The sequence below is a fragment of the Etheostoma spectabile genome, chromosome 16, assembly GCF_008692095.1.
Source record: "Etheostoma spectabile isolate EspeVRDwgs_2016 chromosome 16, UIUC_Espe_1.0, whole genome shotgun sequence".
Lineage (NCBI taxonomy): Eukaryota > Metazoa > Chordata > Actinopteri > Perciformes > Percidae > Etheostoma > Etheostoma spectabile.
The window spans coordinates 7,460,068-7,475,736 of record NC_045748.1 but is presented as its reverse complement, the minus strand read 5'-3'; the positions used below and the strand labels follow the sequence as shown (position 1 = coordinate 7,475,736).

The window sequence follows — 15,669 nt, the reverse complement described above, 5'->3', positions numbered from 1 at the left end:
AGGACGATCTGTTGAAGTTCAAAACAAGCATCAGGATGGGAAAGAAAGATGATTTAAGTGATATGAACAGTAACTCAAATGACCAGTATTTAAAACCGAGGGATGCAGAAGAGCATCCTTTAACACACAACATGTTGAACCTTAAAGCACATGGGCCACAGCAGCTTAACCCTCTGAGACCGAGAGACTCGCCCACGAGCCTAAACACCACCTCTGATTCATAGTTTAATCATTTATTAACCATAACAGCTAGCGACTCACCAAAAGTTGCGTCTAAAACCTGACGAGTTAGCGGTTGCGGAGGTCTCTTCCGGGTCTTTCTAGCCTCTACAGGGGATTTTCTATCCAGCCTGGAACTTCCAGCATCATTCGGGGTCGTTGAGCATTAAATCCAAATCGCTACATCCAAGATAGATCCACTTTATGTCCAAATTTCATCGCGTTTTTGCGGCAGGTTTAACATGATGACATTAGAGAAGCAACCAAGCAGCTTCTTGTTTACATTCAACATGATGGGCAACGAACGCCACCGAAGCGCAGCAACCTGTTTATGCCGCTTTTGCTTTTACGTCACCCGGATTGTTGGTCTGATTGGTTGAAGGACTATCCAATTGCATCCAGAGTCATTTGAACTACGCCCGTCAGTCACGTCTATTGTGCAGAGAAAATACAGAGCAGACTCCCCGGACCAATGCGCAATCTCAAACCTATTGAGCTTGGCTTGGTCTGGTGATAGCCACACTAGCTCTGACCAGTTGTCACTGGAGTAATTTCTCCTGCTATCTATATTTTTCAACTTCTTAATGAAGCACAGCTTTCTGTTAAAATGTACAAATCTAAAGTGATTTAGTTCTTCTTCACCAGTATCTCACATTTAAAATGGCCTCCAAAAACATTTGAGCCACCTGGCAGCTGCTTAATATCGAGTATTCAAGTCACACATGGTGCATCGGACCACCTCTCTGTCATCTTTAATAGCACCAGCAGCAGGTTGCATGTCTGGAACAACAACTGAGGTCTGGAGACATTCCCAGACTCAATAGTCGGTGGCCTCTGTCACTGACAGCTTTGATATCACATCCAGCCAAAAACCACAAACAAACTGCTCAAATTAAAGCTTAGTGGCTTCAAAATGCAGTACTAACCCTGCCTTGTAAACACTACAGCAATGTGTACAATAAAATCAAGTTCCTCTCCTGAGGTAATACAGATTCCATTAGTGTTATCGGCATTTAGAAATCCCTAAACATCTCTCTGAGGCACATATCAGCCTCTGCTGTCAGTAGAGAAAATATTTATTTGCCATGCATAACGTTGTAACCTTGGCACTGGCGCCTTTCCATAAAACAGGCATAGAGGCAGTGGGTTAAGTTGGCTGCCATATTCTGCCAGTAACGCACATTTGTTTCAGTGAACATGTATTCAGGGGGATGTTTGGGAGGGGAGAAGAAAAGGCTGAATCTCATTTCCCTGACTAGTCTAACCAAACTCAATAAGGTGTCCTTTACTGTAAATCTGATGTCAGCACTTAGTCTGATGTCCCTGTGCAGAACCAGCATGGATGTCACTGTCCTTAAACTGCACAATCCCTCCTTAGACACAAAATGTCTTATTGTCTCCCTGGTTGTAGGACACATGTTAGTTTTGCTTTGCCAGACCATCCTCCACGGCACTGTGTGGGAGGGTCTGGCAAGTCCACACAGCATTCTGGGAGAAATGTGAGAAAAACGTAGTCTGGTTTATTGGCATTTCTTTAAACCAACAACAATTGTCAGGGGTGGTGCTAAGCTCCGCACGGAGCCCTGCAAAATCGCCTCGGGAGGGAACTTGTTTTGGTGGAACGTGTGTGTTCAAAAGTGGTTTTAGTCGTTTGAGAGAAAACTGAGATTGGACAGATAGTCTAGCTAGGTGTTTCAATTTACCATGCAGAGATCTGAGGAGCAGTTAACCATAGTCCTCATAAATCCACCGGAATTTAAAATCTCAACGCAAAGGAAGTAGAAGGAAACGGACATTGGCGAAAAAGACGTTCCTAGGGCACCTTGAGCAATCCCGCAAGGTACACGTCAGGACATAGACTAGGCCCATGGCTATTTCACTTCCGGCTTTGAATTGCACTGATGCTCAGTGTGCCTCGTTATTATGAGCGTATGGAATTTTAGGTCAAGGCAGATGAAGTGATGCATATAAAAAAAAAGAAAATTAACCAGAGTGTTAAGAAATCAAATGTGGCCTGAAGGCCTGATATAGCAAAGAAAGAAAATACTGCTACTTAATTTGAAGTTCAAACCCGACACATATGTGAGGTTGTCTCAAATTGTCAGTAAACAACTTTATGTAGTTCGGCAGAACTCATACAGGACTAAAGTGGCATTTGCATGAGTGTTTGCTGATCCTTACTATGTGGCCAAATGTATAGTGTGCTGTGGCACCACGAAGCTTTAGCTAAAGTGCCTGCATCCATCTGCTCCATCCTACATAGAATGATCCCATGTGATGCTGTGGACTGAGAATATGCAGCTTACAGCTGCTGTCAAAACCTACACTAAACTTATTTTAACCTCTCAAAAGCTCGCGATTAGTAGAAAGACCTTCTGAGTGTAATATGAACATCTCGGAATTTCTTAGAAGAACTTTAAATCAAGTTGTGTTGTAAATAAAAAGAGTATAAAATATAATAATATATAATATGATATGTAATAATAATAATAATAATCATGATGTGTTCCTGCATAGCCTATAAAGTCACCCTTCAGCCCAGAGTCACATGCTCTAATTTGTTAAATCAACATTAACATAACTCGTGGAGAAACCACTGATCCCTTTGACCTCATGTGCATTTAATTTGCTCGCAGCTCTTCCCCTACCGGCGATTACCCACGTGGGTCCTGTTAATCTGACAGGCTGCACATGTTGACTGATTTCTATCATGGGAATAGCCGTGCCTGTTGCTGTCCTGCCGTGCCAGCTCGTGTCGTGTGCTCCCGGAGGAAAACATCCCCCCTCGTCATTCAGATGAACCTAAAGGACACATTTCAGAACTATTCCAGATGCAACAAGACAAAACTTCATGTGGATAAGGAAGTAAAACAACATTCTTTTTTTCACTTGATCCTCCACAGTCAGAGGAGGTGACTTAACCGGACATCAGACAATGTAGTGATTTGCTTCCACCTGCTTTCTTTCAACCGACTGCCAACCAGTCACCAAAGCTCACCTTTAGGTGCGCACCGGAGGGCGCAGCGCAGCAGAACCTGCTGAAACTTTGCTGAAATGATGCTCAGCCTTCCCCTGTGTTCACTGTTCCCAGTCGTCGCAGTGGCTGTTCTCACAGCTGCTAAAGGTGAGGTTTATGACAGATTTTAATGAACTCTTTCTGATTATATTCATAATTCTATTGGTCATGTGTGTATGTTTGAGCAGACCCACAGGAACGCCCTCACATGTATGAAAAGAAATGAGTTGTAAGCTGCCTGAAGGCTCCATTCATTAAGATGAAATGAGTATTTGTTCTTGCTTTGATGATCTAAATTCACACACATTGCATTAACAAGATTTGCTTCATTGCCTCCCTTATTTAACTTCTGGTGTAATCTCACATATGCACAGAATAGGACAATATGCAGCTGTTCCCTTTGTAATCTACAAGGAGGAGGAGGTATATGAGAAGGAGGTTTGGTTGCAATGATGTGTTCAGGTGACCTGCTTTATAAGATTGCAGTGTTGTGTTTTCCTGTTTTTTAGTTTTTGTGCTTACTTTACTGCCCATGCTCTCTGTCCACTTCATTGTCCTAAATGAAAGTGACAGCATGCTCTCCAGTGTGCATCCAGTCGCCTCATCTGTGGGATTATAGAGGCCTGAAGCCGTGGTTGCACAGCTGTTTCTCTGGTTGTTTAAAGATAACCTGCATTGGCAGCTATGAAGTCACAGTAAGCCGCCTGTCTCCCAGTGATACCGATATCATGCAAAAGACTGCTTTGGGAGATTGCTTAGGTTTATATCTGCACGATATCTGCGTGTGCATTTTTCATCATCATACATATATGTGGAGCTGCTGTGTTTTTTTGCTCGTGCAGGACTCAGCAGTGCAGCTGTGCTGTTAATGTATTTCTAAGTGATAGAGTTCAGCCTTTGATATCTCCTCTGCATTGGGATTCATGAATATGCATGGCTTCCTTATCTTTCAGTCCAGTCCAGAGATTGAACTAACACTTACTAAAGTAATTTAAATATTTCAAATAGTTCCTCTAATGTCACATGTCAAAATACTGGGATTCAGCCAGCACTCATCAAATTAATATCTGATCAATAAATAACATTCACTGATGTACAACTGTGTATATCAGCAGTGGACTAATTAAAAGAGCCTCAGATCAGAGGCTGCAACTAAAACTACTGTGATGTTATCACATTAATGTTTTACACACAAATCTATCTACACTTTTATTTTTAATGTTTGTTTCACAGAACATTTATTACTCAAGTGTGTGAGCATTGAGTGTGTGATCATTACTTCTAATAATCATCTAAGTAAAAACTACTATAGATCCTAAGTTCCCCAGTCACTTTATGGTCACACACGTTACAGACTTGTTTGAAACCAGACTGAGGATTATTTTCCTGTGTTTTCTCCATTCCATTAACTGCTTTGACCTGCAGTGTACACCTGCAACTTGATATGGCACATGGGCCAGTTAGTATGACGAGGATATATTTTTAACAAGATGGATTCACATACGCGAGACAGTATCGGCCGGTCTATCACAGATGTGGAGTAGAAGCATGTCGAGTCTTCAACAGATGTCCAAAGTATACAGATCTCTCTTGCTTGCTTGTTGGAGTTGAATACTGACAATAAAATAAACTACAGAGCACAAACCTCTGCCAAAGAATACTTCTTTAACTTCAATCCAAATTCAGCATTTATAAAAACTTCATGTAGTTATCCTGTAAAACTTGCAAGGATTTGGAGTCACATCCCTTGATTAGGATGGTTTAACTACTAATTCCTTAATGGATAAAAGCCAATAATGGTCTAAAAGAAGATCTGGATCAACACCAAAATTTAATTAGTTGTTCCTTGGCCTGGGGCCTATTAAAAAAAAAGGTCTGTTTATTGATAAATGTCATCTCCTTAGTGGAGGTGATAAAGAGTCCCATAAAATGTCAGTTAATTTAAAAAATTTAGACAATTACATTTTTGGACAGCCGCAGATGGACAGATTGGATCGTCTTTACAGCATGTTGCATTTTCACTTTTGGTTTGTCTTAGTTGTGCTGCTATTATGCAAATGCAACATGTACCAGCCAATATCTACTTTGACCTTTTCATGTGAAACACTCTGAGGCATCTGTCTGATTTCTGGAATCTACAAGACAGTTTCCTGTGTGCTTTTCTTTTTACAACATCTTTAATATAAACTCTGACCTGTAAGTCTGACGGTATTTTTTTTTCCCCCCACAGATGTTCTTTTGCCTTCAGACAGAAAATTGATTTATATTTAGATGTATTCATGTATGGTTAGAAAATCAGGAAGATAATTATATATTGCATGGATAAGGAGATTCCGCTTTGCAGATAAGTTATTTTTGTGAAGTACTTCAGCACAGAGGACGGCAAATAACAGAGTGTCTTTGGCAGGAGGAGGTGGGAGCTGTCACACACAGCATCCTGTTGGGACAAACAGCCACCACATGGAAGTTACAAGCAAGGCTTTTTACCACTCAGACACTGCATTTGCCATTCCCCTTTTTGCATCGCATTAAAGTAGTACGTGGAGAGCAGAAAAAAATAGTTTATGTTGACATGTATAACTTTGGTGCACAAAATAGCACCTAAAGATATACATGCAGAATGCCTGTGTTTTATTGCTAGAAATGATAACTACAATGCCAAATTTAATGTGTTTATTCCCTGAAATCAAGCCATTTAAGAGTAGGGTGTCATTTGGCTGAGCATTTTATATGCAACCTGTGGATTTACTATAATTGTTACCATCTGGTAACATTGCATGCAACAGAAGTGACATGGCATGGTCTTTTCCAATCAATCCAACTACATTGAGCACCATCAGTTGACCGTTAGATCAGCACTTCATAGAAGGTAATCGCTTTAGAGGAACGTCGTGGTTTGCTTATGATGTTAATGGTCTTTCAGAGACAGGATAGCCAGGGTTTGCGGTCGCTTTAAAGGCAGTGTGAGGGAAAAAATGCTGAGCAAAAAACTGTTAAAAACATCCCTTTATGTTCTTTGTCACACAGCGGTTATGATGGTCCCAAAACTTAATGATCTTAATGTTGCAGTAATTACTTTTAGTATTATTTTCACGTACATTTCACTCTCAAAAGTGCAGATCAATCCGTTTCCTAGCCCGGTTTTTGGACCAGACCAGGACTCATCAAATGCCAATCCTTTTCTTGCCAAACCCATCTCTCCTGTTTGTCTCAATTCTAACATTTCTTTGCTACAAACACCTTGTGTGTTGTCCTTTGCTCTCCTTTTCTTTCAGTGCAGGAATCAATAAGCCATTGCCTTTGACCGGGGTCTCACCTCCCTTGGCTCTTCGAGATGACCTACCTGCCCTCACCAATTTTTCTCGATCCCTGTAGCACCCAACTCATTCTTGTCCTCGACCCTTTTGCCTGTTTCTCAAGCTGTGATCCTTTTGTCAACCCTTCGCCTTCCTGCTATCCTCATCAAATGCTCTCAATTAAAGTAACTGGTTTTGTAAGTGGCTACTGCGAATCTTATTAGCAGACTGAAACTAAATACTGAAATGAGTTGAGTTTAAAAAGCGGGAAAGTAGTTTTTGCACTAATCCCTTTTTGTAAATTCTCCCCTCCCAGTTGCTGAAAGTCAGAAGGTTTCTGTGGAAACTGGGACATCCTCCACCCCAGTTTATCCCACTGTCAACTTTCAGGTCCTCAATGTGGATCATGTGTTCCTGAGGCAGGACAGCCCAGAGCCATCAGGGAACTCCAACCTGAAGTCTCAGACTTTTCTCATCACTGGTAAAGGCGCTGGGCTCCTCCAGCCAGCTGTCAACGCTTCATACGGCCGCCTGACTGTGGATGCCCCGATTCCTCCAGACCTGCTCCTCAGTGGGCGCAGGATCCTGCCAGTCATTTTGGTCCGCCAGGTTCGTTCCTCATCCCCTGTTGTCAAGATTCTCTTCTACATGCCCACAGAAGGTGACATCACTGTTGGGCAAGAAAGGATGAGGTCTGGAGAAGATACGGCCAAGGCTGAGGATGGAGCCCACTGTGTGACAGCGTACGCTTTCTGGGAGACGAGGGAAGTTCGTGGGGCATGTCTGGTGTCTCCAGGTGGATTCTGTGTGGCACAGCTGAAGCCCGAACCTGCCTGGTTCAGCTCAGGCAGCCGATCGAGCAGTTCTAGCAGGGAAGCAGGAAGAACCGAAGGGATCAAAGGGCTTCAGGGGAATCTTGTAGAGGTTTACTTTCAGAGTCAGAGGAATCCGACAGGCCAGTGTACCCCGCAGGATAGCCTGCAACGTGTAGGAGTGGGAAGAGGAAGAGACTCTGGGGGATCAGGGACCCCGATGAGGCGGATAGGAAGTGTCAATCTGCTCAAAACCCCACCAGGGAACCCCACCTTTTTTCGACTGAGGCTGGGAGGCGCCGTGGTAATCCAGACCTCTTCCAAGCCCCTGAAGGCCACAGATGTTGCCACTTTCTACGTCTTCCTGGCGAGCACATCTACCCTGGAAAATTTCACTCTCAGGTGAGATATGTTCACTTTTTCTTTATCAGCTGTCACTTTCATCTTTTTCTTTATCTGCACTTAACCCCCATGTTGTCTTCGGGTCAGATTTGACCCATTTTTAAAGTTTCTGTTGCAGAGATTTGGATTTCTTTCAACCATCCATGAAACTTCCCAAGACAAATTAAGGATCAGTTTACTGCTATCATTGGCCTTTGGGTGTTTTATTCAATTTTATAGCATTATTACTCAACTTTGACAGTGTGTGATTATCCATCAACATCCTCTGATCTTAAAGTCAAAATAATTCATGCTTTCTGCTTTTCTTAACTCAAAAGTTAGATAGAATTTCTTTGGCCACATGAGGTTTAGTGAGCAGAAATTCCAAAAATGGTGTTAATAAGTTGTTTACGTCAAGCAATGCTATAAAAACATTGAAAAAAAACGTTGAAAAGAGACAAAAATGTCAAAGATGTAAAAAAAAGTGTTCATTTTTATTTTCAACACCAGGGTTAAAGGAACTGTTTGACCTTGTGACCTTTCTTGCCATGTTAGACAAGCAGTTGTGGATTTACAGAGCGTTATTTGTCAGACTAATTTTCTCGGCCTTGAGCAGAGACTTCGGACAAGATTCAAGACCAAGACACAGTCCCCCACTTAAAACCATAAAACAACTGGTTTATGACAGGCTAGATGTTTCCCATTGGCCTCTGATAATGTACTGTAGGCACATTGCACAACTGTATTTGAAGTATTTTCATGCAAGTCCCTGTCGGATCTTTAGTTATGAGTTACGTAATATTAAACAGATTGCAAGTAAAGATGTCTTTTAGGTCTCTGTATGCTTACGCTTAAACGTGGTATTGAAAAATGTTTCAATCAAATTTGTGTTTATCAGGCTTTTTTTACAGAACTGATAGCAAGTAATTTCAAGGTAGAGGCCTTAACATTAAAGATTCAATGTACAGTATGTGCATAAACAAGGCTTTTGCTTACAATTTTTAATCAAGTAAAAATCTTTTAATCAAGTCGCACAGCAGTCTAGGTAAGCTCTGGTTCTCATTTTTCTGACTTAGGTCTCCCCTCTCATGTCTACAGTTCTGATTCATTGACATACTAAATGTTATGGACAACATTTGTGATTTATTCTGTAGAGGTTAGACCCATTTTACATGTACATTTTTTATACATTCTGCTGTTTGTTTTGTATGCTTTGTGGTAAAGACGTCAGATTTGGATAGCTAGGTAGATAGTCTGTTATCCACAGATGTCAGTGCTATAGCCTGTGCCCGCTTCTTTTGGTAGAGAATAAACTAATATTTCACTGAACCAGGATAACCACATTACACAGTGTTGTGCCAACAATATATGTTTGCCCTACATAATTAAATAAAGCTTTAAAATGAATAATTCCCAGATAACGTATTAATGATTCAACTATGTTGCTGAGTGTGCAGAAGCCAAGAGTTCAGGAGTCACATAAAATCTAATTGTCACTAAAACAAATGAAGCAGAAAAAGAGTTAAAGTTAAATCCCAATGATGGACAGTATATTTGAGCATCTTCATGAAGGATAAACGCCATGCATTTAAATGGTTACTTAAGGCACTTGAATACTGATAGGGCTCGTCATCAAGGCCGTTCAATAAATTGCTTGAGCACCGACATGACTTGTGTTGTCTGCCAGTTACACCGGCTTCATAAATTACAAACATGTTATATCCTGTCTACTTCAACTTCTCAGTTAGTGGGGGAGTTATGGAGAGCACGCTTCCATAAACAGGGAAATAATTGGCAAATTATTCACCGGTTTCCATATCTCAACATCCCACTAACATTTCAACAAGGTTCTCTGGGTATTTGACTTCATAAATAATGCATCTATTTAATGGAGCAGGAGAACAAATAACTAACATCTCCCTCACTCCTGTGGGTAAAAGTGAAGTTAATATAAAAGCAGCGCTGTCGCACCGACACCCACAGCTCAATCTGTTTCAAAGTTTCTACTTGCCTCCAATTTTACCCCACTCAGTGATGTGAGTGGAGTAAAATAGTTTTTATCACATCGCTTCAGATCAGTAAAGTGTAGAGCCATCGCAGTGAGGTTTGCGTTTTCATTCTTAACTCATCTTAATGGTTTTGTCTGAAACGCAAGACCCACTATTCTCTAACCTGCAAACAACATCCCAACCCTGCTGTAATCTGCAGTGGGATGCAGGCAAAAAGAGAGAAATGTTCAGACGTGTATTAATCCATAGGGCACATGGTTAAACCTGTGATTGTGTGTCAGTCAATCCATTGTCAAATATCAGACTTACCATCCACGGACACAAACAGGCCTGCACAGTGTGCACACACAGACCCATTGACCTGAATGAAGCTCTGCTGGCATTGTTGAAATTACTTGAATAAGATTTGGTAGAGAGACGCTGACCCTTAACATCTGCTGTTGTTTTGACTATTTGGAAGGATTTACAGCCTCTCCACCTGAAATCCGTGAAACTCTGACTCACTGACTATACCGATTGAGTTCCTCCAGTCAGGTCAGTGATTTCAGTCTGTGTATTTCTGACCTAGTGCAACATCCAGAATGAGATTGGACAAGAGGAGGGGACTGAGTCCAGCGGTTAAATCCAAGGGAAGGCTAGCTGTGAGGAGCTTGGCAAAGTGATTTATTCCTCCTGGGAGAAATCCTTGCTCTACTTCACTCTTTGGCCCAAGATTGAGTCCACTCCAGCAGGGTTAGGCCAGATAATCTTCGGCACTGATTGAAAATGAATCAAGAGGGTAACCCTTTAGGGTAGAGATGATCTGGACTGACTGCCAGGATTAACCGCGCGCATGTGTGTGTGTGTGTGTGTGTGTGTGTGTGTGTGTGTGTGTTGCAAGGCCATCATACGCATCTGTTAAGCACACAGGCAGCTTGTAATATTCTATTTTTAAAAAATGTCATCACATGGAATTACGACCATTTCTTCAGATTGAAAGTCAAACATTTTGTTGGCTCGCATTTAGGTAAAAAAGAACAGAAAAGGTGACAGTTCAACATCAAAAAGTGAAATATACAGCGTAGCAGAGAGAGAGAGAGAGAGATTGACTGAGTTTGGCAAAAAACAGCAGTGGAGAGTTGTTCACTTTACCAGTCGATATCCATCCGTGGTCATGAACTCTGGGTAGTGACTGACAAAGACAAAGAGTGAGGACACAAGTGGCCGAAATGAGGTTTCACTACAGGGAGGCTCGCGTCTGCTTGTTGTCGAGAAGCTCAGTGATCCAGGACAATTCTGGCACTGAGTTACTGCTCCGCCACACTCTACAGGAGCCAGTTGAAGTAGTTGGTACCCCTGGGGAGGATGGTCGCCAGGTGCTGTTGTCACTGTGACTCTGAGCTGGACAAGAAGCAAGGAAATGAGTCAGTGGATGCAAAAAATGCATTTTAAACGTCGGGAATATATTCATTGTGCGTCACAGTTGTCCTTAATTGAAACACATTTTAATTAACAAATCATCACCCCTTTTTTAAAGAAGAAATCAGAATTCTTTTGATTTGTGTGTATTATATTTTAAATATTTGTTCAAATTGTAAATGAAAATGTAATGTAGAGAATGAGCTTCTGCACAATAATGTCCCTTTCCAAACTTTTTTGAATTGTCAACTTGCCTCACAGATTGTGTGTGTGTGTGTGTGTGTGTGTGTGTGTGTGTGTGTGTGTGTGTGTGTGTGTATGTGTGTGTGTGTGTGCTTTTTTGTGCTGTGTCTGTCAATGCTCTGACCTTGACCCTGTCTCAATGGTTATTGATGTGTCTGGTTGTGGTTTGATTACTAATCAGTATTTGTAAGTGTGTGTGCTGAAAACGAGGGCATGAATACTGACGCCCATTCTTTCTGTCTGTCAGTTTTTATTTGAATACTGTTTTGTTGCTGAAATGAAAAACTACGGGCTATTGAATGTGAAATAAAAAGACAGATTGCTGGAAAATTACAGGTTGCCACTCTAAACCATTACTGGACAGCGAATATGTATATTAAAAAAAAAAAAAGTGTTAAAATAATTGTATGAGTATAGGCTATTATCGGCATTTCAAGACTTCATTTTTGGGCGTTGTGTTTATGAAATATATCATTTTCAGGTCAGGAAGTGGATGTGGTAGAAGGGCGCTGCTAGAAAGTAGAAAACTGACACTTCTAATAAATCCTGTTTGTGGCTCAACATGTTGACGGCGGGAGTAGAATTCATGGTGGACATAATGAAAGTGTAGACTTGTCCTTTTACTGGGATCAACAGATGGGACAAATGACGGAGGTTTAATGGTATTGTGAGTGTGTTTACTTTAGCTTTCATTTTGTTCCGTCAATGAACATACTCTCCCGGCTGCAGTCTACCCACGTGGATGTCACACATCTCAGTATAGTTTTGGCGGCTTTAATCCAACAGCAGTCACATTACAAACCTAATGCAACACCTTATTGAGGTTGAGGCTTTTCAAATTATTCTCAGTGTGTATATCCTGCTGATAAAACCGCGGGAGCTGAGTGATGCTCTCGAGTGAGCATGATCTGAATTCCCACTGGATGGTTTTCTAGCACCTCGTTGAATCCCTGCCATGAGGAAATTGGCCTGTTTTGGAAACACGTGAGGCTCCCAACCCGTAGCTAGGTGTCTGCGTGAGTGCAGATTAGTGAATCATTGCATTTTAAACATGGATCAGAAGTGTTTGCTGTCCCTCGTATCACTTTTCAACCTATGACTTAGATAATTGCTCTGTGACCCCTGTCTGACATTTAACGCAACGATTTAGCAGAAAGACATCTGCTTTATGAAGACAAAGGCTCGGTTATTGTTGGACCTCCAGGACTGTCTGCTGCATTCACATTATTCATAATAAGCGTTCTATCTCTCCGAGCAGAGTGATGCGTGTGTCTGAATCAGACATCTGATTAACTGATTCCCAGTTGTCCCCCAAGGCAAACGGGAATAAATACCCTTGCTACTTCTCAGTCTGACGGCAGCCTGCGACACATCAGTCTGTCGGTGACTCACCTCGTCGGCACAGAAACGACTAAACACACAAAACTAACACATATAAAACAAACATACAAAGATACACAGATGTTACCATGATTTACAAAAGCTTTGTTACAGTTTTGCTGTAGATTCAGAAGACACAAATGGCCATACAGTATACAGCCTTGCACCATGTCCAGTAGAGGTAGTGAAACCTTTGTTGGTAATAAGAGTCAGAAACGCTACACAGAAACAAAGTACAGAACAAGAAGATTTAGTCTTTTACTTTAACCCTCCTGTTGTCTTCAGGTCAAATTTGACCCCTTTAAAAAATTGTCTATATCGGAAATTTGGGATTCTTTTTAACCAAAATACCACAAAAAATGGATTGGATTCCACTTAACACTTTGCAAATACAATTGATCAGTTTCATTCCTGACTAAACTCATCTGTTCGTTCCTCTGATCTTAACCATTGGTCAAAATAATTCATAATTTCTGCTTTTTTAACTCAAATATTATGTATAATTCTATATAATTGAGGGTTATTGACCATGAATTCCAAAAAGTTGTGTAAAACTAGTGGTACTAAAGTGGTGTTAGTGAAAACTAAAAAAAAGTCTGAAAAAGGGACGAAAATGTCAAATTTTGATCCGTTTTTTTAACCTGGGAGGACAACACAAGGGTTAACCTATGACTTGAGTTAGTTTAGGAGATGTCTTCCAAGTTGTTAGTAAAATTCACACTTTGGACTAACTGGATTATGTATTTACTTATGTATTTATTCTGCAGGGCAACAGTGAAAACGGGCCTGTCATTCAGCGGGGCGCGGCCCAGTGACTCAGCGCTTTGGGACATCATGGTGGAGCCTGGCAGAGGAGCAACTCCCAACACCGTCTCCGTTGTCTGCAAGAAGAAGGTTGCTGTCACCACAAAGAGGTAAGTCATGTACTTTATCCACACATAAAAAGAAAAAATCATTATTTTTTGTTTCTTCATACTGTCTCTTATTCTCTTCATTTTCTGAGATTTCATAACCCTGCTGCTCCCTGAGAGAAAATAGATCAGTGATCTTCAGTGTTACATTTTACAGGAAAGTTAACAATTTATGGCCTTTTTCGGTTTGTTTTTGTTTGTGTAAAAGAATGTGTCATGGGATCAGTTTTCATATAGTAGACATGCTTTTATCAGTTGAGGTAAGAGAGTACGTGTGTTTCTCCAAAAATCTGCTGACCCAATTACCGGTATGTGCCGTAGTTCAAAAAAAAGGAAATTAAGGGGAATTGGTTTTAAATAAATCATATTTACTATGTATTCCCAATATTTTTTACCGTCGCTTTTTCCTCTCTATGTTCATAAAACTATGGAATCTAAAATATATTATGTCTCAATCTATAGCCTCAGTTTTATTTGAGAATGTCTTGGTTAATCAGAAACTTTGTTTATCTTAAACACCAAATTCGTAAACCCATTAATTATCATTTCCACTATAGGATCACTGGTTTGATGTGACTAACATAAATGGTAAATGAGAAATTTAAATGGCAGTAGTAAACAAATCCAAGGGCTGTTGAAGGGCTTCTTCTCGTTGACTTAAAAATAGTAAGTGAATATTAATTTCAATGCCTTATGTACCTGATACACACCAGTTGACTACGAGAGTTTTGCCTGATGCTGGTTGTGGCACACACCAGCGGCCACCTCTGCCCAGCAACCTCCCGCCCACACAGACACACACCATCCGCCGGCCGCCCGACCCACTTATCTGTAATCATCCATAATCACGGCTACGTTATCCAGGCTTAACCGCTTGCACGTTCAGAAGGGGAGATTAGGAAGGAGAGATATTCCAAGTTGTGCCCCATGAGCTGAGCTCCTGCCAGGAAACACACACACACACACACACACACACACACACACACACACACACACACACACACACACACACACACACGTTACCACCACTGTGCTTTGAAGTGATGATATGTCCAGGGGGTAAAGGCCCCCCTCATAGATGAATTTCCAGGAAATAGGGGCATTAACCCCTTCTGTGTTTCTCTGTGTTCCTCATTTCAATCCCTTTAAAATATACCTGAGCCCATTTCAGTTAAGAAAATACAAGAAGACAAGAAATTAAGTAGACATTTTAATTGGACTTAATGTGTAAAAAGTGAATTTTGCCCCAGACACGACTTCTTGATGTTGAGGTACAAAGACTAGACAGATTAGACATTCACTTTTGTCCACTATAATTCCACACAGTATCGCAACAAAATTCAGCTTTTCTATTTAGTCTAAATGGACATTTGACATATGGAGTCCATCCCAGGATCAATGACACTGTATGGAGGTGGTTAAAACAACAAAATCTGCAACCGACTGTTAGTAGTTTTACATTGCCAGGCTAGTGTTTTCCCACTGTTTCCAGTCTTTAATGCTAAGCTAAGTTAGAAAGCTGTTGGCGGTAGCTTAACACTAGGGGACAAACACAGGAAGGGAATAAGCACATTTCCCAAAATGTTGAACTTCTTCTTTTTAACTGCAAGGTTTGATAACATAACTCATTCTGTACAGTGTGCCAAAGACTTGTTTTTATCTCTGTTCTGCTTCCTGTTCTCCATTTCTTACTTGTCAGGTCTATTTGTGAGTTTGTCAGTGAAATGACTCTGCAGAAGTTTGTCTTTCTGGAGCTAGAAGTTAGTATCACTGAGCCTCGGTGAGCAGCAGGAGAATCTCCCTCTCAGAGATGGGGAAACATGGGAAAGCCTAATTCAACTCAGCCTGAATTGTGAGCGTGCTGCCTGGACCGTCAGCTGTGGTGTGAAATACTTTTTTAGATTTTAAAATATCAGCGGTCAGTCCTTTTAAATCTTTAACCAGACAGTTTAACGGCTTATCGATCCACACTGCAAAAAGAAAACTCAGTCCTTGAGTTGCTTT

The 15,669-nt window shown here is 41.1% G+C and overlaps 1 protein-coding gene across 1 annotated transcript in view; it reads left to right on the top strand.

The window, feature by feature from the left end:
- Positions 1-2,862: 2,862 nt before the first annotated feature.
- LOC116704397 (transmembrane protein 132D) overlaps positions 2,863-15,669 on the top strand; it is a 33,795-nt gene continuing 20,988 nt past the window's right edge. The window contains exons 1-3 of the mRNA XM_032539834.1: positions 2,863-3,343; positions 6,848-7,745; positions 13,522-13,668. Of these exons, the coding sequence (XP_032395725.1) occupies positions 3,274-3,343; positions 6,848-7,745; positions 13,522-13,668 (1,115 nt within the window). The 5' untranslated portion in view covers positions 2,863-3,273. The remainder of the gene's footprint in view (positions 3,344-6,847; positions 7,746-13,521; positions 13,669-15,669) is intronic.